Genomic DNA, 26,129 nt, shown 5'->3' with positions numbered 1-26,129 from the left:
GTTGCTTTTGAAAAGTCTGATGCCAATCTAATTATCTTCCTCTGTAAGTTACTTGATCTTTACCCTGAGGCCCTCAAGATTATTTTTATCTTTAAAGTCTAATGGTTTTGCTGGGATACGTCTCAGTCTTGCTTATTGCACGTCAGTCTTCCTATATACCTGATAGGCCTTTAAATATGTATATTCAGATCTTTTAGTTTTATAGTATTAAAAATTTAAATATTAGTTCTCTTTTATTGTTCTGTTTTTCTTTCTTTGGGTACTCCATTTATCTGTATGCTGGATCTTATTATGTCCTTCAAATACTTTTATTCTATTTTTTTTTTTTTTAGTTCCTTCACAATCTCATTTTTTTCTCATGGCTCATTTCCTCCCTTTCTGCCATCCCCCATATTTCATTTTTATTTGAATGTGTTCTCCTTTGGTTACCTTATAATTTAGTCTCCATTTCTTAGATGAGTTTGATTTTTTCCTTCCATTTCTTTCTTGAACTTAATCATCACTTATTTATTTCTTCATGTATGTCATCCATTTATATTCTTAGTTTTTGGATTTTTTGATTCAGAGTTTTTGTTTCATATCCCCAAATGCATGAGTGTTTCATTGTAGTTTTCTTCTGTTTGGTATAGTGTGTTTATTTGGCTTGGGGGCTGGGGGGTATTTAACTAAAAGGTTTTATTTTGTATTTTCAGTTTTAGTTTTATGGCAGTGTTGTATAGGTGAAGAATATTTACTTCTGTGCATTATTTGGTTTGGGATGGTTTCTGAGATTCTTAGGTCAAAATTGCCCTTTTCTCTCTGTGTAGCACAATGGCAGTTTCTTTAGTGGATGGCTTTAAAGAAGGAGCACTGTGGGGAGGTGTTTTATTTTTAAAAATTAAAAAAAATTATCTTGCAGGATCATTAATTTCCTCCCTTGCTTCTTTTTTTCTTTACCATCCAGTCTCCAAAGGGGATGTCTTTGTTTTATTCTCTTCTCCCCCAAAAGTGGTACCTTTCCGGCATGGCCACTGAAAGGCCAGTGTACTATTAATCCTTTTCACTGTAGTCAGTACTCTGATCCTTCAGGAGTCATTTCAGTATTTTTGCCCTTAAGATAGATTTATCTGGGAGTGATTTTCCTTTTCCCTCTTCCATGTACTGCTTTTGTACCCCCGAGCCCTGCCACTCTCTGAGGTAGCTCAGAGGGTGCTCCAAAGTTAGCACTGATAGACAAGTGGTGTTTATTTTGAGATTTACTTGAATTTCAAGTTTAAAGTGTTGTTTTCTAGTTATACTGTGGGCTTGAGATTTGTGTAGTTATACTTTTTTGGCAGATATGAGGACTTAGAAAGCACTAGTTTGCTGAGCCTGTTTACTTACCATTTAGTTTGACTTAATGGTACAATTTTAAAAAATCAAATTAAGAAATAGTTTACTTGTATACAGATTATCTTCCTACTTCCTTTTAATATGCAAGAAAAGGTATAGGTATTTTTCTTATTTTTTGGTGGTTATTATTTATAATGACTTATTTCTTTTTTTTTTTTTTTTGAGACGGAGTTTCGCTCTTGTTACCCAGGCTGGAGTGCAATGGCCCGATCTCGGCTCACCGCAACCTCCGCCTCCTGGGTTCAGGCAGTTCTCCTGCCTCAGTCTCCTGAGTAGCTGGGATTATAGGCACGTGCCACCACGCCCAGCTAATTTTTTGTATTTTTAGTAGAGACGGGGTTTCACCATGTTGACCAGGATGGTCTCGATCTCTTGACCTCGTGATCCACCCGCCTCGGCCTCCCAAAGTGCTGGGATTACAGGCTTGAGCCACCGTGCCCGGCTATAATGACTTATTTCTAGGCAGAAATGAAACAAAACAAGAAACTTTTAGCTTTCCTTCTGAAATAGCCATTTCTTCAAAATACTTAGCAAATAAGCATTGGCAGTGGTCATTATCAATTGAACAATGCTTATTTTGTGTTATGATTGAATGGACCAAACATCCAGTCAGTTGGCTTTTGTCATTTCCCTTAACAAACCCTTTTTGTCTTTGTTTAACTAACTCTACTATCTATAGGAAGCAATGCCATCATTGAAATAATGTGAAATATTTCATGTTAATATGATTTATTTAGAACACTGTTTCCATTTATAGGAATGATATCTATGGGATAAGAATATTAGTACTAATCTTAGAATCTTGGTTTTTTATATTATTGCTGTAATCTTTAAAAAGTAATAGCTAACATTTACTGAGGTATTATTTATCAAAGATAAATACCTTGTAAACTTTGTCCCATCTTTTTCCAGCTATTCTGTGAGAGTAAGTTCTGTTAGCCTCAAAATGTTTCTAAATGAGAAATTGAGGCTTAGAGTGGTGAAGAAACTTGCCTATTAATGGTAGAGCTGGCTTTGAATCCAGATCTGTCTGGTACCAAATTCCATGATCTAGCATGTGTTTGACAGTTTCTTGTTGAGGTCTTGAAATGTGTCTTTCTTTCATTTGTATACAACATCATGATATATATTTCCTAGCATTTTATTATCTAAAGTGCTTTTTAAAAATTATTTATTTCTCTTAGCATCTCATATAGGATCTTTCAAGTAATTAGTATTCAATAATTGTTTATTTGATTTCATTATATTAAGAAGAAATGTAAAGGAAAGAATATTGAGTCACTGAGAAAGTGAATAATCTATAGAACCATTATATGGAGTGATGGGAAAGGGAAAGGGCTTGTTGAAATTATGCAAAGCGTTTTAAAAAGAAAATGATATTTTTCTTATGAATTATAGAAAATGTTATTTTCTATAAATAAAACTGGTTAACAATAATAAATAATTCAAAAGTAATCAAAAAAATCAGTAATTTTTGAAAGACGTGGCTAGTCTTTACACAACATTTCAGTAGTCTTTGGAAAACAGCACAGCAATTCATGAGAAAGGGAAGAAATCTTGAGGCTGATCTAAAAGGGTCAAGTTTACAGTTTTATTAAATATACTTACTATTAGCTGTTTGGTGAATTTCTTCCTTTCAGTGCTGGTAAGTGCTCTCTAACTTGGAAGAATGTATCATTTAAATGCCAGAAAGTATGGTGACTTTTTCCCTATTATTATCCAGGCCTTGCTGCTAATCCTACCTTACCTAAGTAAACTAGTGATATGGAAATCTAGACTCAGCAAAACTTTTATCATAATAGCAAGGTATCAGTTCAGTCAGTTTTCTTGCAGGGTGAGCTAATGTTCAGGATATAGTGTACCAGTGGAATGAAAGTTGGTGAGAAGTCTTTGATGTTTCTATGTCTGATATTGCCTGAGAAGCTTCAATTTAAAACAACCCAGTAAGAAAGTTGGCATAAATTTTGCTTGCTTAGAATAGACTATAAACATGTACCTTATCTGTATTAAATAGGAGTAAATTGATTGACTTCTTTTTGTGAATTTCTCCTTAGGCATTAGTAATAATGTTTTACCTGGATATAATTCTTGGCTTCCCTTTCTACATTTTTTTCCCCCTCCCACTGATTTTAGTGGCAAGTGTTACAAAAACATTTCATTATTAGGTGATTTTCATTTTAAAAATAATTATTTTTAAGATCAGAGTCTCAGGTACATTACGGTGCAGTGCTTATACAATAACCAGCCATGGTTCTTATTTTTCATTTAATGTATTCTAAGAAAACACTGAGTTCTAGTTATGTTTGTAATTCTTTCTCCACAGGCTGCTTTGTACCGCCTCAGTGGAGACTGGAATCCCTTACACATTGATCCTAACTTTGCTAGCCTAGCAGGTGAGTTGCTGATAATATGTATCAATGAAAAATATTAGCTATTTGATATTTAATTAACTAAATAATACTACTTATGACTGGTAGTTTGAGTAACATTTAAAAATGTTATTTATTACATTTATGCAAAGGTATGGAAAGGTTGGAAATGTATTCAGAAAATAGTGCACTTGACATTCAGATTATGATGGAGGGAATTTTCTTCTAGTGCAAGTTCTAGGATAGGACCATGAGGCTGTCTGAGTTACCACAAAGGACAAGGTGCTTGGAGAGACAGCAAGGAACTGAAAGGTTAGGGAAGGATCATCTGCCTACGTGGATATTGAGAGTACCCTGGATGAGTTCATGGTCACAACCAAAACCAAACAGTTGTGTTTCCAGATAGCTCACATTCTTTTCCTGGTTTTTTTTTTTTTTTCTTTCTTTCTTTTGTTATTTTTTTCCCTGGAAATACTACTTAAAAAATACTTTCTGTGTTTCTTTAAATAGATGGTATAATTCATGCTAATGCAGTTTAAAGACATTTTCAAAGTCCTGAATTAACTATACTTGATATTTAAACTTCAAAGGTGCCTGTGTCTAACTCAGTGTTCTGTCTTTTCCTAGGTTTTGACAAGCCCATATTACATGGATTATGTACATTTGGATTTTCTGCCAGGCATGTTTTACGGCACTTTGCAGATAATGATGTGTCAAGATTCAAGGCAATTAAGGTAAATGTGTATTATTACATAATTTGAATATTAATTCCATTTTCTGTCTTTAGAGAAGAAAAAGGGTTTTAATGATTTAATTTAAAATAGATACTGTACTACAGCAATATACATTTTTATTATTTTATTGTACCTGACATTCAGTACACTGTCTTTTTGTAGCTATAAGTAGCTCTGTTGCACATGCACCAGGAAGGATGCACAGTTGCAATTTTAACAGATTAACTGGGTTGCTTCATAAATTAATTAAGTACGTATACATATCAGCACATATGCCTTGAAACCTCAAGATTTATTTTTTTGACAACTTTTATAATTTGCCTTAATTTAGTTAAAAATGTTAAGTGGCTGATTTGAAGTCTAATAAACATACATAATATGATGACTGCATATTGTTTTAACTTTGTACTTTTTAGTTGATATCAAGTTTTTATCCATTATAAATAACAAGAAAAAATATCAATGCTGACATTATTTTTGTGCAACTTTAAGCCAAAAGATGTACACTGAAAAAGTTTAAGGCATTATCAAATAGCTCCAAAAGCTTTTAATTTATTCTCCATTTACTAGTGAAAATGCATTTCTGATGCATTGCCTTTGAGAGCGCTGATAACTCTCATGCTTTTCATTTTATTACGGCTATTTTTTATTATCCAATAATATATACGCAGAGAAAATAATACAGAAAATTATGAATAAAGAGTGGAATTATTTTTCCCTGTATACCCACCCTAGGCTTCAGTCCTCAGACTTAATTTGTACCACTTTTAATTATTTAAGTTGCTCTGGTGGTACCTATATAACTCTACCTAATATGATCATTGTTTTATTTCTTGATTTGTCAAGGAAAAAAACACTATTTTTTGATTCCATACTTTGAAAGACAAAGAATTAACTTACTTATACTAGTTGCATCTTTATTCCACTAATTGTATCATATTATATTTAGTTCTTTTATGAGTTTAAATATCTTTAAACCTCCATTTTTTTCTTTTGTGCTCTCTAACTTCCTTTCCAATTTTTTTTTCTCCCACAAGTAAACCAGTTTTCTTTTAAAACATTTTTAACCCCACAACTCTTTTTTAAAGGCTCGTTTTGCAAAACCAGTATATCCAGGACAAACTCTACAAACTGAGATGTGGAAGGAAGGAAACAGAATTCATTTTCAAACCAAGGTATGAATTTTGCTTTGCTACCCTCTTTGTGTTCCATCTTAGCATTTTTTTTTTTTTTGTTAGTATTATGGATTTGAGACAAAACCTAGAAAGTTTCTTTTTAAGGAATGAGAAATTTTAATTAAAAATAAGAAACATCTTGTCTGGTGTTTTCAAAATTTTTATTTATTAGGCAACACTTAAAAAAATAAAATAGAAGTGTTTTGCACCTTGTGTTTTATTTTCTCTTTTCTTTTCAACTAAATTGATACTTACCTATGTAGCAGTGGCCCAGTTATTCTGAAAACTCAAGCAACCATGTCTTTTCTGCTCAACCAGTCAATCAAATCATTGTCAAAAATATCATCTTAAAAAATTTAGGCCAGGCATGGTGGCTTACACCTGTAATCCCAGCACTTTGGGAGGCCACGTTTGGGGGGGCACAAGGTCAGGAGTTTGAGACCAGCTTGGCCAATATGATGCAACCTCACTTCTACTAAAAATACAAGAAAATTAGCTGTGCATGGTGGTGCATGCCTGTAATCCCAGCTACTTGAGAGGCTGAGGCAGGAGAACTGCTTGAACCTGGGAGGCAGAGGTTGCAGTGAGCTGAGGTCACACTACTGCACTCCAAGCCTGGAAGACAAAGTGAAACTCTGTCTCAAAAAAAAAAAAAAAATTAATTAAAGGCATTGTACAGATATACAATGAAAACATGACAGCAATCTATTTGACTCATTATAATGAAGGATCTTGCAATATGATAAAACATGTTCAAAAGACAATTAGAACAATGGTTTATATGGTCCAACACGAAAGGCATTCTAAATTAATTTTGCAATGTTAGAGACAAAAATAGTTAATATCCTACAGGAATGTAAAATCTTAACCTTTATGATGTTTCTCTGGACAGAAATCATATGCATCTTTATTATACAAAAATCCACAAGTTAACAAGTTTTATCACAGAGTCTTGGCCTAACGAACAGTAAATGACAAACCAAATAAAGGTATATCTCTCTATATAGAGTGAGGTTTTTGGGGCGAGGCTGTTAGCAATGCCCCAGTAAAATACTAAAAGGACATGTAATCATTGTTTCATTTGCAAATAATTAAAAGACAGTTTTTGTTAACACAATTGACCAGGCTAATACCTTTTGGCCTGATCATTTCATGCTATATTGAATATTTTAAACAACTCCAACAATAATAGTAACAGCTTCTACTTACTGAGAACTTGTAAACTGGCAATAGTATTTTCTTTAATATGCATAATAAATCTGCATGTAAATATAAGAAAATCTAGGTTCCAAAGAAAATCTAATCTAGGTGTCCTAAATAACTTGCTCATAGTCACACAGCAAGTGGCTGAGCTCGGATAGAAACCCAATCAGCATGGCTTCAGGGCTTTGATCACAGGCCCTAAATGTCTTTTCTGTATCATGTTTTCTTTAACAAATAGATAACTTTACAAAATTCTTCTTACATGGTTGCTTTACTCCTAATTCCTTTCTGCTGGTTGCAATATCATTTTCCTACTTAATCTGTACATATTGTTTATTTTACTTTTCAAATTCCTCCTGTCCTTTAGGCTTAAGTTCTAACTCCACTTTCTTTTAGAGGCAGGCACTTACTACTACTCCCTGCTTTCCTTCCCATACATACATTCACATTGTTGTTCTCTGAAAGCCTCTGCAGCTAATCTATGTGCCACATATTTTGGAGGCTTCTCATTTTCTGATTTGTTTTGTATGAGTAAGTTTTGCTTTTTGATTAAGATTATGAACTCTAGGAGTGTTGAGGACCATGACTATATTACAGGTGTTTATTTTCCTGCAATTTCTGGTGATGAGTAGTATGTAAATAATTTCTATGTATACAAACTTGAAGGGCTGAGAAATGATTAAATGTCTGAATATAATATATTCTTGCCATTTTGTTAAATTCTAAGTGTGCCATCTTATATTTCCAGCATATTTGCTATATTTTTCCTCAGAGTATAAGCTCTGTTTTTCTATTAGTTTTAGTATTCCTTCTCTCCCTTCCTCCTTTTCTCACTTTCTCCCTTTCTTCCTCCATTCCTCCCTTCTTTCTATTCTTAAGATACAAGAAATAAACTTTAAGCCAGTGTTTTAAAATGATTTGCTTGACTTGGTAACAAAGTAATTTACTAAAGTGCATTTTGTCCATTAATTTTATCTTTCCATGCTTTTCAGTGTATAAAATTTGAAGTAAAATGAACAAATTACTTGAAAGATCTTTTTTCCCTCCAAAATATGATGGGATGTAGTCAAGAGAATGATCTTGATTGTTAAAAATCAAAGTTTTAATAAATGCTACCTTAAACTTTAGAAATTTATCCTATACATTTGTAGCAATATCATAATTTGTATGAAAGAATAGCCATTGGAATAATTTGAAATGAAGGATTAGGAATTTGAATTTGAGTTCCTTTAATGACTATTTTGATCAAAGCCTATTTAGGCATTTAATTTATGCTGTGTATACTTCTTCTTGAAATAAGACCTGAAATTACTACTTAAAAACACTGTTACTGTTTGTTCCTAGCCAATTTTATTCTATATTAGCAGACAAAATGTAGTTTGAGTATCACTACCTCATGTGGCTATTGTTCTATGCCTTTTACTATTTATAAGGATTCAGCATTGACTGAATTCTATTTATGAGAGTTCATCCCCTGACCACCCTCCTGCAAAGCAAACGAACAAATAAACAAACCCAAAATACCAAGGCCCAGGCTCTATCCCAGCCTGTTTACATTGGGATTTTGGGAGATGGGACTTCATTCATATATATATGTTTTAAAGGGCTCCAATTGATTCTAAAGCCAGGGCTAGTATCAGTTGTATTAAATCAGAAAGCCTTTGTGTTTATTCATCTTGAGCCTTTTATTTGGATTATTATATTCTTTTTCATAGGAGGCAAACATAAATTTCTTTTAAATATACTGTTTCACAGTGAGATTGCACTTCCATTGTAATTCAGAAAAAACTTTTTTTTCCTCTTCTCCTTCTAAGGTCCAAGGAACTGGAGACATTGTCCTCTCAAATGCATATGTGGATCTTGCACCAACATCTGATATTTCAGCTAAGACACCCTCTGAAGTAGGTTATAAAAATTAGTATCCAAGCCACTTTCTCATTAAGAATTTCAGTTAAGATGACTTTAAGAATGGTTAGGCTACTTTAGAAAATTAACAAACATGAAACTATTCTTAATTTTTGAAGTGAAAGACATTGATTCAGAACTACTTGGAATAAAAGGAATAGTCTAGCAATTTGTTTTGCAGGATACTGGGATATATTTCAAGAGAACGTAATTTTCTAGTTTTAGAGTAAATAGATCAGTTGTTTAATCAGAATCTTAAGCAAACAACATTTTGGAGAAAAGTAGATAAAAAACTTGAATATCCTATACTTTTTCTTGATTTAAAGATTTGTATAAAGCTTTGCATGCAAATATATAAACCAATACTGTATATAACTTATTAAAACATTGTATTATGCTTTATTAGCATGCTGAGACTTTTGATAAAAATGTTTATATTCTATTTCTGAAATATTAACTTTGTAATGTTGAGGTTTTCATACCCATGATCTTTAATTGTCTATCATAAACCACATAGGTGACTGAAAATTAAAGTCCCTTAAGAATAATCTCTGGAAAAAAACTTTGGCTGGATTCAGTGGTAACGCCTGTAATCCCAGCCCTCTGGGAGGCTGAAGTGGGCAGATCACTTGAGGTCAGGAGTTCAAGACAGCCTGGCAAACATAATGAAACCCAGTCTCTACTAAAAATAAAAAATTAGCCAGGTTTGGTGGCAGGCTCCTGTAATCCCAGCTATGCAAGAAGCTGCGGCAGGAGAATTGCTTGAACCCACGAGGTGGAGGTTGCAGTGAGCCAAGATTGTGCACTCCAGCTGGGTAACAAAACAAGACTCCATCTCAAAAAAAAAAAAAAAACCCCAAAACTTAAGAAGTTTTAGAGTTGTAAGGAAATTCAGACTTCATGTAATTTAGTCCCATTTTATAAATAAAAAAATGAGACCATACAAGTTGATTAATTTGATCAGGATCTTCCTGAAGTTAGCTGAAACATGGGTTGTCCAGTTCCTATTTTTCTTTTAAAATACTATTTATGAATTTTAATAAAAGTAAAATCCTCTTATTAAGAGGACTGAGGTTCTGAGTGACATATATAAATATAAAGAAAGTACAAAACACACATTGTTTGAAAAAACTAACTATGTGCAGAGTTTTTAAAAAATCACTTTTTTCACATGTATTTTGTAATCACTTTTCTCCTTGAATTATTTTTAAAGAACTTAAAATTTTTGTTGTTGTTGTTGTTGTTAGGGTGGGGAGCTTCAGAGTACCCTTGTGTTTGAGGAAATAGGACGCCGCCTAAAGGATGTTGGGCATGAGGTGGTGAAGAAAGTAAATGCTGTATTTGAGTGGCATATAACTAAAGGCGGAAATGTTGGAGCTAAGTGGAGTAAGTTATAGCCATGATTTTATTATTTTCTAAGGTGACTCTTAGTTAATAAAGTATCTTTTTAACAATTAAAGACCTTTGAACGTAGGTAAATCTTAACCTTTTCAGGTAAGTTGTTTTTTCCCCCATGTGGGAATGATCAGGTTTAGGAATGCCCAAAGATGTGTTTGTGTCTGTGTATGTGTGTGTACGATATAGGGAATCAATTGAAATGAAAATACCTGCTTTAAGATTTCATCATAATCCTTGAAAGTAGTTTAAGCAGCCATCTTGGCTATATGTATCTTTATCTATCTAATCTTCAGCTTCTTAAACATAAGGCAAATTGATCAAGTCAAAATGAAGTATTTTTAAGTCATTATATTTGACAGTTATAAAATTATTTTCATCATATCAAAACAGTAGTTTGGATTATCTTAGTTATCAGTATAAAATTACTATTTTCTTGCTATATACAGATTGTAGTCAAAGGTACTTGTTTTAGTCTAGGCAAATTATCTATTAGAGTTCCGTGCACTGGGTATAAAACATCTTGCTGCAGAAAGAAAACAGTCATATTTCTTTTTCACTAATATGGAGGTCCAAATGGACCTGGGTACCATTTTGTAAAGAAAGAGAAATTAGAGGATAAAAAGAACCAAGAAAAAATATTGTATCAGATCTTTTGTGTCTGCTTTATAACTCACATCCTTAATCATGGCATAAATTTTTATTTATAGAATATTATAAAATAATAGAATATTCCTCATTTTGGAAAATAAAGGAAATACACCTTTATTTTCCTAGAAATTCTTCGATTAGTTTGAAAAGATGAAAATGGATAGGAGATACAGAAATAAGTCTCTGAATTCTCTTTCAACAGAGTCTGTTGCTTGCCACAGTTTTCTTACTGTATTTTGGTGATTTAGAATTCTGTGTTTTCTCTCATTTGACCTTGGGCTTAACCCTGAGAAAGGGCTGCAGTTTGTCTATTTCTAGCTTCTAATATGGTCAATAACACATAATAACTAGTCTGACTCTGTACATGTTGAATGAGTGCTACAAGCCATGTAGAAAGCATAGTTTTAGAAAATAGTATGGCTGCCTTTTTCTGAAATTGATACTGTACCTTCTCTTAAAACACGAGGTTTGTTGTATGGATATTGATGTTTATTTTTTATTTAGTATGAGTGTAATATGTAAGTATAATATACCAATTAAACATTTAATAAGTAACTGATATATTTTATAGTATTTATTGCTATTAATTTCTAAAACTAGCCAGAAGTTGTTGTAGTAAACCCTTTGAAAACTATTTTATTGTTCTAAGCAACAGTAAAAATGCAGAGAAAATGAAAGATGACATAAAGGCACAAGGAAGATAAAGAATCAGAGGATTTATATGGCCTACAGTACAGTCTCCTTCTGAAAATTAAAACATAGTTACTCTTATCTGAAACTCCAGAAACCAAAAAGCTCTAGAAGTGAACACTTTTTTTCTCATAACTGCTGGTGAAGCCTGATTTGAACTTACATGATGCTGTCGATTGTCTTTAACTCACCTATTGTGAGTTAGTCAAGTATAGAAGTATTATACTTGTTTATAGAGTGTTGCGTCATTGGGGACCTTTTGTAATATGTAATACATGTTTTATGCATTATATTTCCTTCCTAAAATCTGATTCCTAATTTCAAAACCCAGCCTGAAGCAATTCATTCAGATAAGGAATTGTGGACCTGTGCATGTATATAAATAATTCTTATAGAACTCAAGTGATAAGAGACATGGAAAAGGGTGCTCTCCTTTCAGAGAATGGGAGGATTGTGTTCTTCAGTAAACATTTGAGTATGTGTCAAGTTCTCTGCTAGGTGGAGACTACAAATATGAATAGATAGGACGCCTTTTTTTTTTTTTTTTTAATCCATAGGAATAATTATTTAGAGGCAGTGTGTCAGGAAAGCTGAAATACTGTGGTTGAGGAAACAAAGGTTGTTGCATTGCAGAGTAAAGGGAAGGAAGACCTCAATTAAGGAAATGGTAATAAAGGACAGGAGAGGGCCTATGTAGAACTATTGCTAAGATTGAATTGACTAACTTAGGTACTGATTATGTCTAAAAAACAACAGGAATGAGAGAGTCAAAACTAATGCTGTGGTTTTGAGCATGTGTGCTTGAGGATGTTGGCTCTATTACTAGAAGTAAGAAACAGGTAGAGGAGGGAGGTTTGGGAGAGAAGATGATTAAGTTGTGACTGTAGTCAACCAAGATCTGGACTAGATTGTGGGGACTGTGGACCTGGAATTTAGGAGTAACTTCATAGCTGGAGGCAGAGAGTTGGAAACCATATTTGAGGAATTAGTAGTTGGAATTAAAAACGTTAGCTTCACCAACTTGCCTCATGACATGCAAGAAGAAAATGTAAGGAAAATCTTTGCTGGTCCTGAGGGATTATCTGTATTTCCTGTTCACTTTATGGAATAGTGGTTCTAATATTTCCATTTGTCTGTAAACAAGGTGAATATCATAGAATTTGGCCCACAGGTTTTAAATATGTAATTTATTGGTATTCTAGGCACAGACAGTCCTATACTTTCAAATAGAAATCTATTATCTGTATGTATCCAATACCTGTAAAATAATATTACTGAAACTTTTTACAAAGATTTATTTCCATGTGCTAAATACAATGTTGCTGAGCAAGATCTGTTTTGTTTTCTTTAGGATGATAGTTTAAACTGTGTTTGTCATTGAGCAGTTTGGTTGTTATCCTTCTGAATTTAAATTTGGTTTCCTTTCACATATTTGTAATCTTTTCCATTATAGGAACATAAGTGGAATTTACATTTAGATAGCAAGATGGTACAAATACTATGGATTTTCGTTTGAATATTATTTGTTAAATAATAAAATAAGCCGAGTTTAAAAAAATGTAGTATAATTAATTGCATAGAATTAAATCTGCATATCTGAACTAAATCCAAGCCTCAGTTATGTACTCTGTATGTACTATATGATGATGTGATGGGATGAGGATGTTCTTTAAATGTCAGAGCTTAGCTATTTTTAATCCTAGACATTTGCCACCATATATAAGAATATATAGAGGTTTGAGAACTGGCATTCTTTTGATACCAGAATTATTAATTCTTGAGGATACCATATGATTATTAAAACCTGTGAGTTCCTGGGTTGGTGCTCATCTAGCAGTCAAACCAGATTGCCGCTTAGGTCCCTCAACTTGGATATATACTAAATCTCAAGGGTGTTGGTTCCAAATTTTGGATTTGGACTGAAACGACTGTCTCATTCATTTATAGAAAAGCCTTGAAAGATATTATTTGGAAAGAAATATGGACCCCATTTAGGAATGGGGTCCTGTTTGTTGGAGACATATCTGCCTCAGGGTCACTCTCTATTCCCTAAGCAACACTGACTGCTTCTTCTCTTCCAGGAGCAGCTCCTGGGTGCATGCTCCTGTACATTTATCTTCAAAAGTACACACAAATGCACAGCATTATTTAAAACAATTCTGACTTTCTATCTTCTGTGTGTTATTCATCTTAGTAACATCATTTTGTAATTTTTTTTGTTTGAAACAATTTCAGAATTATGGAAAAGTTGCAAAAATACTACAGAGAACTTTTGTCTTTCATACAGTTTGGTCAAATTATTAAAATTTGATCCCATCTTCTTTACTAATTTTTTCCTTCATATGTGTTTTTTTCTTCTGAAGCATTTAAGAGTAACTTGCAGACATGATGTCCCTTTATGCCTAAGAGACTATTCTAGTAGCATTTTCTAAGAACAAAGACATTCTCTTAACTAGTCACACAACAATGATCAATATCAGGAGATAAACATTGATACAGTATATTAGCTAATCCACAGATCTTGTTACTATTTCAACATTGTCCCAATAATATCCTTTATAGCAAACATTGTCCCAATAATGTCCTTTATTATTAAAATGAAGAAAGAAAAAGAATTGATCAGAGTCCAATCTGGGATTGTACATTACATTTGGTTCTTAGATCTGTAGTCTGCTTTAATTTGGAGGAGTTCCTCAGTCTTTGCTTTTCCTGATTTTGAGATATTTGAAGACTGCAGACCAATTATTTTATAGCATGTTTCTTGGTTTGTTTTTAGTTGATTTTTTTATGACTAGTTTTAGTTTATGAACATTTGGCAGAATAACACAAAAGTAGTATGCTCTTGGTGTGACTTTTTTTTTAACCTTAATTTTTAACCTGAGTTTTTTTATTTGTGTTTGTTACTATTAGCATATATATATATGTATTTTTTTTAAGAGGGTAGATATCCTTCTTTCATGTGCTTTTCCATTTAATAAATAATTCCTAAGTACTTTCTTTTCGAGGAAGTATAGGGGATACAAAGACAAAACATGTTTGTGCCAGCAAAGACCTTCTAATATTAAGGGAAGAAGGCATAAACAAAAACAGTTCCTTCTTTCTCCTGTAGTAGCCCTTTGTGGCTACAGGGGTCTCCAAGTTTTGAAATGTCATATTCTCATTTCAAATGTCAAGTTATTTCACCCCTTCCTCATTAAATGCTGTAAAGTATGAATGAAATTGTTATGGACTCTTATAGAAGCTTAATTACATAAATACAGAGCTAAAAATCAACAGTAAGATGGCTATAATGAATTCTGCCACTACGAGAAAATGAATACAATCTATTTCTTCACTTTTGCAATAAGATTAGGTGTGATCTTATAGGTGTCTATAAACTCAAGGTGATGGTGATGGTTGGAGACCATGACCTGAGCCACTACAGAATTTGAAGTTCCACTTCTTCACCTCAAATTTCTGTATTCTTGTATTTCTGTATTTTGCTTTTTTTCTAAATGACAAATAATATGTATCGATAGATAGAATAAGTATAGAATAAATGTCATATTAACTTGGAAACTATTTTACTTGGTTTATTTTACCCTCATTTTGTGGAGAGAAAAAGATACACATTGGTTTCTTCCTATTTTTTTCCAGCTATTGACCTGAAAAGTGGCTCTGGAAAAGTGTACCAAGGCCCTGCAAAAGGTGCTGCTGATACAACAATCATACTTTCAGATGAAGATTTCATGGAGGTGGTCCTGGGCAGGCTTGACCCTCAGAAGGTAATGTTCTCAAATGTTCATTTATTCATTGTTTTATTGTTTCCTCTTTGACAACTGCACTTTTTGAGCTGACTCCCAAATTCTGATTTATAAGACAGGTTTCTTAGAACTCTGAAGATGACACAGTTGATACTGATATTCTGGTTGACAGGTCATATATTTCTTTTTTAATGGAGTTTCAGCTGACACTTTTTAAGACTGATTTTTTTTGGGGGGAGCGGTGAAATTTCTCTTCAGTATGCAGTATAATAATGTAGAACCCACATCTAGATTTTTAAATAATATTCTGTTGTGTGTTCAAAGGTGAAAAACCACATATTAGTAGATACTACATAAAATTAGACATTCCCAATATATAAAATTAAGAAATCATTGAATACTGAAAATAGAAGAATATTTTAACATAATAGCCAATGTCTTACTTAAGGTGAATCTTAGAGGCATTTCAGTGAAAAATCATGATTAAGACAAGAGTGCCTTCTGTGACCATGGTTTAGTTAATATTATTCTGAAATTTTTGGCCAATCCACAAATATACAAAATTAAAGTAAATATACAAAATTTTATCAACTAAAGTAATTGATGTAGCAATTAGAATGGAGGAGAAAAAGTTATTTTCATTTTGTGATTATGTAGCTGGAAATCCTAAGAGAACGAACATTTTGATTCGTAGAAGGTGTTCAAAGAAGTGGATGAGTGCAATTATTAAAAAATAGCTTTCGCATAGGTGTAATTTGAATAAATGAGGAAATATTTAGTTTTCTTGTATAGAAAAACTAAAAGGAATTGTAAGTTGTATAGGAGGTAAAAAGTAGTCTTTGGCATCTAATAAAATCTAAATTTGAATCTTGGCCCTGTCACTTTATCCGGAAGCTTTAATTTTCTCATTTGTAAAATGAGTATAATAATTGTAGTGTTCACAAAGCCTTTTTGTAAGAACTAAACTCAATAATATGTATGAAGAGCTTAGTATAGTGCTTGGCAATGCAGTGAACCCTCTGTTAATTTCTTTCCAGGAATTTATTTAGTACCTACTCTGATTCAGGTTCTAGGTATTGGCCGAATTATGACAAAACCCTACTGTATAGAACTTCCTTTTAGTGTACTAATGCAAAGGAAATAAAATCTCAAGTTAGAGAAAAATAAGAGTGTTAGAGCAATGACTGGCAAAGTTTTTCTGCAGAGGGTTACATAGTAAATATTTTTGGCTTTGTGGGCAAGATGGTCTCTCTGTTGCAGCTCTTCAGCATTGCCATTGTAGCCTTAAAGTAGCCAAAGAGAATATGTAAACAATGGAGTGTGACTGTGTTCCAGTAAAACTTTATTTACAGAAACAGACAGCCGAGTAGATCTGGTTCTCTGGCTGTTTTTTGTCAACTGTTGAGTTAGAGTGTTATAGGACAGGGGAACTATTTTAAATAGGGTTGTTTAAAGTCCTGATGGGGGTTTTCTAAGACACCTGAAATGCCTGCTAGAGACTTGAACAGAGTACCAGAATAAGTCATCAGACCAAGGAAACAACTGGTACAAAGGCCACCGCAGGAGGAACTTGGCTCCACTTCGTCTTCTCTGAGCTCCCTAGTGATAGAACCACCCCTTGATTTAACCACTCTAGTGGGAAATTTCACCAGCATGTCAAACTTCCTGTGACCAAAATTGAACTTGTGATTTATTTTTCTCCCCCAGTCTCTTCCTTCTTAATCAGTAGCACCATCATCTGTCTACCCAAATTAATAAGCCCAGAAATGTAAAAATTATCTGCCCTTCTGTATCCTTTTCATCCTGACTTCTCTCTGATCTTTCTCCGTAATATATCTTGAATTCATCTTCTCTTCCTCTCTAGGGATATCACCATGATCCTAGCCTGTGTTATCTCTCACCTGTCTTACTTCTTCCACGCTTGTCTTTCCCATTCAGTCTGTTGTTCTCCACCCAGGAGCCAGAGTAGTCCTTTAAAAATGTAAATCAGATTATTTATGTATGTTAGTCATTTCTACTACTGTCATTAATTGCTGGTCTTATTTATCATCGCACTTGATAAAATCTCCAAGATTTCATTTTGCACGTGTATAAAATCCAAGCGACCTGGTACCATGCTGTATGTGATGTTTCTTTCCCTTGCTCATTTTTCTGGCTTCATCCCATGCCACTTGCCTCATCACCTGCAATGGCAATTCTAGTTATTTTGTCCCTCCCCTCAGTTCCTTCCCATCAGCTTTTACTCCTTCAATGTCTATGCATTTGTTTTTGCTGGAATTTCTCCTCCTCACTGTTTGCATGGCTGGCTTCATTTCATCCAAAGTAGTTTCTTCCTGTTATGTTCTAATAGCTTCCTGTTTTCTCTTTCATTGCGTTTATAACAGGATTTAATTATTTGTTTACATTTGACTTTTTGACTCCCCTAGTTTAATGTTAGCTCTGTGAGAACAGGGTCGGGTATTCAGCCTAGCCTAGAATATTGCCTAGTATACTGTAGACATTCAGTTAATACTTGGATAGATTAAAGCAAGTATAGAAGTAAGGAATGAAAGCTCAGTTACAGTAGATTAGGCTATATAGAAATTAGAAAATTCTGCATGTCAGACTCTATAGTATATTTCCATAAATCAAGGGAAAAAATAAAATGATATATAGTATATTGATATTATTAATATATAAAAAATTCTGGCAGTACTTCAACCCCAATAGAAAAAGTGAACAAAAGATATGGAACAGTAATTAATGACATGAATAGAAATGACTAACAAACAAGAGAAAAAACATTTTTCCCAGTATCCAAAAATGCAAATTGAAGCATGTTATTTTTGCCTCATATTTTCAAAGTGTAAGAAAATACTATTTTTATCCTTGGGATAAGATAATTCACATGCAGCTGGAGGGAATATAAAATTGATATAGGCCAGGCACAGTGTCTCATGCCTGTAATTCCAGCACTTTGGGAGGCCAAGGCCGGAGGATTGCTTGAGTCCAGGAGTTTGAGCTTAGGCAACATAGAGAGACAGTCTCTACAAAAAAAAAAAAAAAAAAAAAAAAAAAAAAAAAATATATATATGTATATATATATATATATATATATATATATATATTTAAATTAGCCTGGTGTGGTGGTACACACTTGTAGTCCCAGCTACCTGGGAGGTTGAGGTGGGAGGATCACTTGAGCCCAGGAGGTTTAGGCTACAGTGAGCTGTGATCATGCTACTGTACTGTAGCCTGCGCGACAGAACAAAAGCCTGTCTCTGTCAATCAGTTAATAGTTGGTATACTCTTTCTGGAAATCACAGTGCTTCCAGACCTTCTTCCTTTATGGCAGTTTATAGTCTTACAACTTTTTGCTTGGCACTCCTAGGCCAAACCATCTTCCCAACAGTTTCAGTTATAAAGCGGTTTGAAACAATTAGTTTTTTTGTGTTTGACCATAATAACTGTATTTTCCTCCAAAATTTACAGTATTCCACAGTGCCCTGAGAGTTTGCTGTGATGTCAGGTGCATGGCAGAGAAGAGTTGGGAAATTGGCAATATGGATGTATGGCTAAGAACTTTAAGAAATAGGAAAATAGATAGAAGGAAAGATTTATGTACAAAATTCTTATCAATAAAAACTATCCAAAATTGATATTTTTACTTAAAGTAATTAGGTGTTCTTGTTTTAGGTTGTAAATCCATTTCAGAGTTTAGTACTTGGCAGGCTGGTCTAAGGATCTAAGTACTGACTCCTTCCCTGCATGAGTTGCAGACCATTGTTTTGTTTGTTTGTTTTTGTAACTGCATAGTGAAAAAAATCTTAGTTTTGAAATCCTGGTCTCTTGTTTGAATGCATTTGATTGTGACTGAATGAGCTCTGTCTCAGTATTTCTGGAATAAAAAGTTGTTGCCTTTTCGCCAGTTCACGAGCGTTTGCTTCTGAGACTAAGTGCTCCTAGTTAACGAGTATTGTTAACAAGCGTTGCTGAGCAGAGACCTGAGGTTAAGCCCTGGCCCTACTTCTTGCTGGCTCTGTAGACTTGAGCAGATTATTTAATAAGCTCTCTGAAATTCATTTTCTCGTATGTCAACTGGGGTAAGAACTGCTGATGTGCCCACTTCAAATTGACAGCTGTGATTCTTAAGTGAGATTGTATTTGTGGAGCTGCTTTGTAATGCTAAGTGTATATAGATACCACTATTTTCTCCTTTTAGCTAGAAATCTAGAGGCTTTTTCACTTCATATTTTATGTCAGCTATAAAAACTTATGGTTTATTACTTTTATTTTACTGATAGGGAATTTGCACTGAAGGAGAATTTAAGCAACTTGCACAAGTTTCTGTATCAGGTTAGCTACAGAAGTGGTACAGGAACCCTTTGTTTTTTAACACACCAGCTTTTGCTTGGTAGTAATGATGAATTAAGACTCCCTACCACGTGTCAAACTGCTAAGTTAAGCAGTGTAAACATTATTTTAGTTAACTCACACAATAGAGTTGTGTTATATAGTTACTGTTATGCCTTTTATAGATGAGAAGATTGAAGCTCAGAGAGGCTAAGTATCTAAGCATTTGCTCCAGTTCACCTTGCTATTAAGGGGCAAAGCCTGGATTTTAACTCAGGCATTCTGAAGCTGTAGCTGTGATCTATTTACTGTTGTGTTATATTCTTTAATTTGTCATTACATGGCTTTCTAGTGCATGAAAATGTAAATATTTTTAATCTGCTTTTAAAAATTCAGAATTGAATATTATGAGGAATAGAGTACAGCCTTGTATTAATATGGTCTCAAATTCATATGTAAGAATATAAAGTAAAGCCAGAAACGTAGGTTGAAACAGAACTCCCAGATCTGTGAGTTCAGATAAATTATTGTATAGTATTCTAAAATACACAGGAATCATTTTTTTCTTAGATATCTTAAAAATACAGGCTGTCTATAGTTATTAAATTGTCATTGTGAAATAAAAGTTGCCTTTGTTGTCTAGAATTATTAACTCACTTGTATTCAGCCTGAATAATGATCTTAAAAAAATTAGTAAACTATAACATGGTAACAGTTGGCACTCTTTTTCCCTCCTCTCCTTGCAGGCATTCTTTAGTGGCAGACTGAAGGCCAGAGGGAACATCATGCTGAGCCAGAAACTTCAGATGATTCTTAAAGACTATGCCAAGCTCTGAAGGGCACACTATACTATTAATAAAAATGGAATAATTAAATACTCACTTCACCCAAATATGCTTGATTATTCTGCAAAAGTGATTAGAACTAAGATGCAGGGGGAAATTGCTTAACATTTTCAGATACGAGATAACTTTTCAGATTTTCATTTTCTACTAATTTTTCTTGTATCATTATTTTTACAAGGAACTATAAGGTAGCACCTAATTATCCTTCTGTTCTTAGATCTGTATCTTCATAATAAAAAAATTTCACTCAAGTTCAGTTTCTTTAGAATTTGCAAGAGCATTGATAAGTTGAAAGGAAAATTAAATCAATAAAGGCCTTTGATACCTTTTTTGTGATTTTCTGTTTTTTTTTATTTATTGATACTCCAGTTTTTATGTGAATTTCCATGTATGCACTCATTTTTCACACTTTGTTCTGATAGTATTCTGTTTTAAAGCAAGAGAAAAGTGTTCGTGCTTCAAAATAGTTTTCTTTCTTCTCCCCTCCCCTTTGCTGGAAATTCTTTACTACATATAATGCTTATAAATCTACCAAGTATAGCTCTCTTGAATAATCAGCAGTCTCAAATAAAAAAGATGGTCACTGGCAAGTACTGCCACGTCACTATTTTCTTCAACATTTAGCTTGGATGAAGTGTGCTGGGAGATGCTCTTTGGATGAGTTGTATGCAGAGGTGACCAGCAGCAAGTGGGATGCTAAGGTCAGGGATGGAGTAAATTTCAATCATGTAACACAGCTGAGGAGAATATGTGTGGGTGGCTAGTACAGCTGAGTTTCCCAGGAAGCTGACTTAGAGATGGAGATTTATGTGCAGGAAGTTGATTTAGGAGTGCTTTTAGGAGCAGCACCTGCCAGGGGAAGCAAAGGAAGCAGGACTGGGCAGATGGAGACATTAGGCTGTGGTTGCAGTTATCATAAGGCCTTGACCGATCTTTTGGGGAACTCCGAAGCTGGGATGGTCATTCAGAATTGTCCTGAGGCAACTAGTCACTGGTTGTGACCTGCTCTGCAGTGGGGCCATGACCTTAGTCAAAGCGGCAGGCAATTCCTGGAGTTGGCTTACCCAGCAATTGTGGTAATATGTTCTTAAATTTTTTTTTTTTTAAATCCTTAAACTTTTAAATTCAGGGGTACAAGTGCAGGATGTGCTGGTTTGTTACATAGGTAAACATGTGCCATGGTGGTTTGCTGCACAGTTCATACCATCACCTAGATATTAAGCCCAGGATCCATTAGCTTATTCTTCCTGATGCTCTCCCTCCTCCCACCTTCACTCACCCCAACACTCCGACTGTGTATTGTTCCCCACCATGTATTCATGTGTTCACCTCATTCAGCTTCCTTTTATAAGTGAAAAATGCAGTATTTGGTTTTCTGTTATTGCGTGCATTTGCTAAGGATAGTGGCCTCTAGCTCCATCCATGTCCTGCAGAGGACATGATCTCATTCTTTTTTATGGCCGCATGGTATTCCATGGTGTATAGGTACCACATTTTCTTTATTCAGTCTATCATAACATGGGCATTTGGGTTGATTCCATGTCTTTGCTATTGTGATTAGTGCTGCAGTGAACATTTGTGTTACATGTACCTTTTTAATAGAATGATTTATATTCCTTTGGGTAAATACCTGGTAATGGGATTGCTGGGTGAAATGGTATTTCTGCCTCTAAGTCTTTGAGGAATTTTCATACTGTCTTCCACTGTGGTTGAATTAATTTACACTCCCCCAACAGTGTAAAAGTGTTCCTATTTCTTCACAGCCTTACCAGCATCTATTGTTTCTTGCCTTTTTAATAATCACCATTCTGACTCTCATGAGACGGTATCTCATCATGGTTTTGATTTGCATTTCTCTAATAAGTGATGGTGTTGGGGTTTGTTTTTCGTATTTGTTGGCCACATGTATGTCTTCTTTTGAGAAGTGTCTGTTCATGTCCTTTGCCCACTTTTTAATGGGGTTGTTTGTTTTTTTCTTGTACATTTGTTTGTGTTCCTTGTAGACTCTGGATATTAGCCCATTGTCAGATGGATAGGTTACAAAATTTTTCTCCCATTCTGTAGGGTGTCTGTTCACTCTGTTGATAGTTTCTTTTGCTGTGCAGAAACTCTTAAGTTTAATTAGATTCCATTTGCCATTTTTTGCATTTGTCGCAATTGCTTTTGGCATTTTTGTCATGAAATCTTTGCCTATGCCTGTGCCTTGAATGGTATTGGCTGGATATTCTCCTAGGATTTATGGTTTTGGGTTTTTACATTTAAGTCTTTAATCTATCTTGAGTTAATTTTTGTATAAGGTGTAAGGAGGGGTCCAGTTTCAATTTTCTGTGTGTGGCTAACCAGCACTCCTAGCATCATTTATTAAACCTATTAGGGAATCTTTTTTCCATTGCTTGTTTTTGTCAAGTTGGATGAGGATCAGATGGTTGTAGGTTTGCAGTCTTCTTATTTCTGAGTTTTCTATTCAGTTCCATTGATTGGTGTGTCTGTTCTTGTAACAGGACCATGCTGAGGAATATACCTTTCAATCCTGAACAGGGCTTTGTAGAACTCAGCACAACACTTGATTTGAGGAAACAAGAATGTAGGTTCAGGGATCAGGGGAGAAGGCTTCAGAAATTTGGAATTGCAATACTCAGAACAGTAATGGAACATAGTAGAAGACCTCAATATGTTAACTGATTTTAATGAGTGAACAGGATAGTGAGCATAGAAACAAATTATATTTCGGGCAATTACGCCTTTTTCTCATGAACTGTATACTATTTGAAAATTTAATTTGTAGTGATCTGTTATGCCAACTGAATTGAAAAGAACAATGGCAGTATTTTCAATGTTGGTCTGTTGTACTAAATAGTTGTTTTTGATCAGCTTGGAAAAGCTTAGTGTCCAATAGAAATAGCATTTTAAAATAAATGCCACCATATGTTAATGAAAATGTTGATTATATACTCTAGATACTTAAAATGTAAGGAAGTTATGATTTAATTATCTTACACATCTCTGTCAATAATAACAGTCAGAGAACTACTCATATCCAGATCTGGTAACTTATTAGTCATGCTCCTTAACCCTTCTGTAATATTTAATATTGTCAAATGCCCCATTCTTAATTCTTCTTGCCTTTCAATGAGAAATACATTAACTATTTTTTTTATTGTACTTTAAGTTCTGGGGTACATGTGCAGATCTTGAAGGACTGTTACATACTCCTCATCACCCACATCAGGGATTTCTCCCAATGTTATCCCTCCCCAAGCTCCCCACCACCTGTTGTCCCTCCCCTAGCCCCCGCAACGGACCCCAGTGTATGATGTTTCCCTCCCTGTGTCCATGTGTTATTGTTAACACCCACCTATGAGTGAGAACATGCACTGTTTGGTTTTCTGTTCTTGTGTCAGTTTGCTGAGAATGATGGTTTCCAGATTCATCCATATCCCCACAAAGGACATGAACTCATCCTTTATTATGGCTGCATAGTGTTCTGTGGTGTATATTTGCCACATTTTCTTTATCCATTCTATCACTGATGGACATTTGGGTTCCAGGTCCTTGCTATTGTAAAGAGTGCTACAATGAACATACATATGCATGTGTCTTTATAATAGAATGATTTATAATCCTTTGGGTATATACCCATTACTAGGATTGCTGGGTCAAATGGAATTTCTGTCTCTAGATCCTTGAGGAATTGCCACACTGTCTTCCACAATAGTTGAACTAATTTGCACTCCCACCAACAGTGTAAAAGTTTTCCCATTTCTCTATATCCTCTCCAGCATCTGTTGTCTTCAGATTTTTTAATGATTGCCTTTCTAACTGGCATGAGATGGTATCTCAATGTGGTTTTGATTTGCATTTCTCTAATGAACAGTGGTGATGAACATTTTTTCATATGTTTCTTGGCCTCATATATGTCTTTTTTTGAAAAGTGCCTGTTCATACCTTTTGCCCACTTTTGAATTTTTGTTTTGTTTTGTTTGTTTGTTTGTTTGTTTGTTTTGTCTTAAATCTGCTTTAGTTCTTTGCAGAGTCTGGATATTAGCCCTTTGTCAGATGAGTAGATTGCAAAAATTTTTTCCCATTCTTTTGGTTGCCAGTTCACTCCAATGATTGTTTCCTTTGCTGTGCAGAAACTCTGGAGTTTAATTAGATCCCACTTGTCTATTTTGGCTTTTGTTGCCATTGCTTTTGGTGTTTTAGTCATCAAGTCCTTGCCTATGCCTATGTCCTGAATGGTATTGCCTAGGTTTTCTTCTAGAGTTTTTATGGTGTTAGGTCTTATGTTTAAATCTTTAATCCATCTGTAGTTAATTTTAGTGTAAGGTGTCAGGAAGGGGTCAAGTTTCAGCTTTCTGCACATGGCTAGCCAGTTTTCCCAACACCATTTATTAAATAGGGAGTTCTTTCCCCATTGCTTGTTTTTGTCAGGTTTGTCAAGGAGCAGATGGTTGTAAATGTGTGGCATTGCCTCCAAGGCCTCTATTCTGTTCCATTGGTCTATATCTCTGTTTTGGTACCAGTACCATGCTGTTTCAATTACTGTAGGCTTGCAGTATATTTGAAGGACGGTAGTGTGATGCCTCTAGCTTTGTTCTTTTTGCTTAGGATTGTCTTGGCTATGCGGGCTCTCTTTTGGTTTCATATGAAGTTTAAAGTGGTTTTTTCCAATTCTGTGAAGAAGGTCAATGGTAGCTTAATGGGGATAGTGTTGAATCTGTAAATTACTTTGTGCAGTATGGCCATTTTCACATTATTGATTCTTTCTAACCATGAGCATGGAATGTATTTTCATCTATTTGTGTCCTCTCTTATTTCCTTGAGCAGTGGTTTGTAGTTCTCCTTGAAGAGGTCCTTCAAGGAGACCTCTTCCTTTATTAGCTGTATTCCTAGGTATTTTATATTCTGTTAGCAATTATGAATGGGAGTTTATTCTTGATTTGGCTCTCTGTTATTGGTGTATATGAATGCTTGTGATGTTTACACATTGATTTTGTATCCTGAGACTGCTGAAGTTGCTTATCAGTTTCAGGAGATTTTGGGCTGATATGATGGGGTCCTCTAAATATAAAATCATGTCATCTGCAAATAGAGACAATTTGACTTCCTCTTTTCCTAATTGAATACCCTTTATTTCTTTTTCTTGCCTGATTGCTCTGGCTAGAATTTCCAATACTATGTTGAATAGGAATAGTTAGAGAGGGCATCTTTGTCTAGTGCTAGATATCAAAGGGAATGCTTCTAGTTTTTACCCATTCAGTATGATGTTGGTTGTGGCTTTGTCACAAATAGCTTTTATCATTTTGAGATACATTTCATTGATACCTAATTTATCGAGAGTTTTTAGCATAAAGGACTATAGAATTTTGTCAAAGGCCTTTTCTGCATCTATTGAGATGATTATGTGGTTTTTGTCTTTGGTTCTGTTTATGTGATGGATTACATTTATAGATTTGGGTATGTTGAACCAGCCTTGTGGCCCCAGATGAAGCCTACTTGATCGTGATGGATGAGCTTTTTGATGTGCTGTTGCATTTGGTTTACCAATATTTTATTGAAGATTTTTGCATCAATGTTCATCATGAATATTGGCTTCAAGTTTTCTTTTTTAATTGTGTTTCTGCTAGGTTTTTGGTTTCAGGATGATGTTGGTCTCACATAAAATGGGTTAGGGAGGATTCCCTCTTTTTGAATTGTTTTGAATAGTTTCAGAAGG

General features: G+C 34.4%; 1 protein-coding gene across 3 annotated transcripts in view; it reads left to right on the top strand.

Moving 5' to 3' along the window:
* The window catches only part of HSD17B4 (hydroxysteroid 17-beta dehydrogenase 4), an 89,257-nt gene extending 68,515 nt beyond the window's left edge, over positions 1-20,742 (top strand). For all 3 annotated transcript variants that reach the window (XM_003920667.3, XM_010339506.2, XM_010339502.3), the window contains exons 18-24: positions 3,695-3,764; positions 4,368-4,474; positions 5,563-5,649; positions 8,667-8,753; positions 10,005-10,143; positions 15,130-15,257; positions 20,315-20,742. In XM_003920667.3, the coding sequence (XP_003920716.1) occupies positions 3,695-3,764; positions 4,368-4,474; positions 5,563-5,649; positions 8,667-8,753; positions 10,005-10,143; positions 15,130-15,257; positions 20,315-20,404 (708 nt within the window). In that variant the 3' untranslated portion in view covers positions 20,405-20,742. The remainder of the gene's footprint in view (positions 1-3,694; positions 3,765-4,367; positions 4,475-5,562; positions 5,650-8,666; positions 8,754-10,004; positions 10,144-15,129; positions 15,258-20,314) is intronic.
* Positions 20,743-26,129: the final 5,387 nt, after the last annotated feature.

This window comes from Saimiri boliviensis, chromosome 1, assembly GCF_048565385.1.
Source record: "Saimiri boliviensis isolate mSaiBol1 chromosome 1, mSaiBol1.pri, whole genome shotgun sequence".
In the NCBI taxonomy this organism is placed as follows: Eukaryota; Metazoa; Chordata; class Mammalia; order Primates; family Cebidae; genus Saimiri; species Saimiri boliviensis.
The sequence above is the reverse complement of the archived record's forward strand: the minus strand, read 5'-3'. Positions and strand labels throughout refer to the sequence as shown.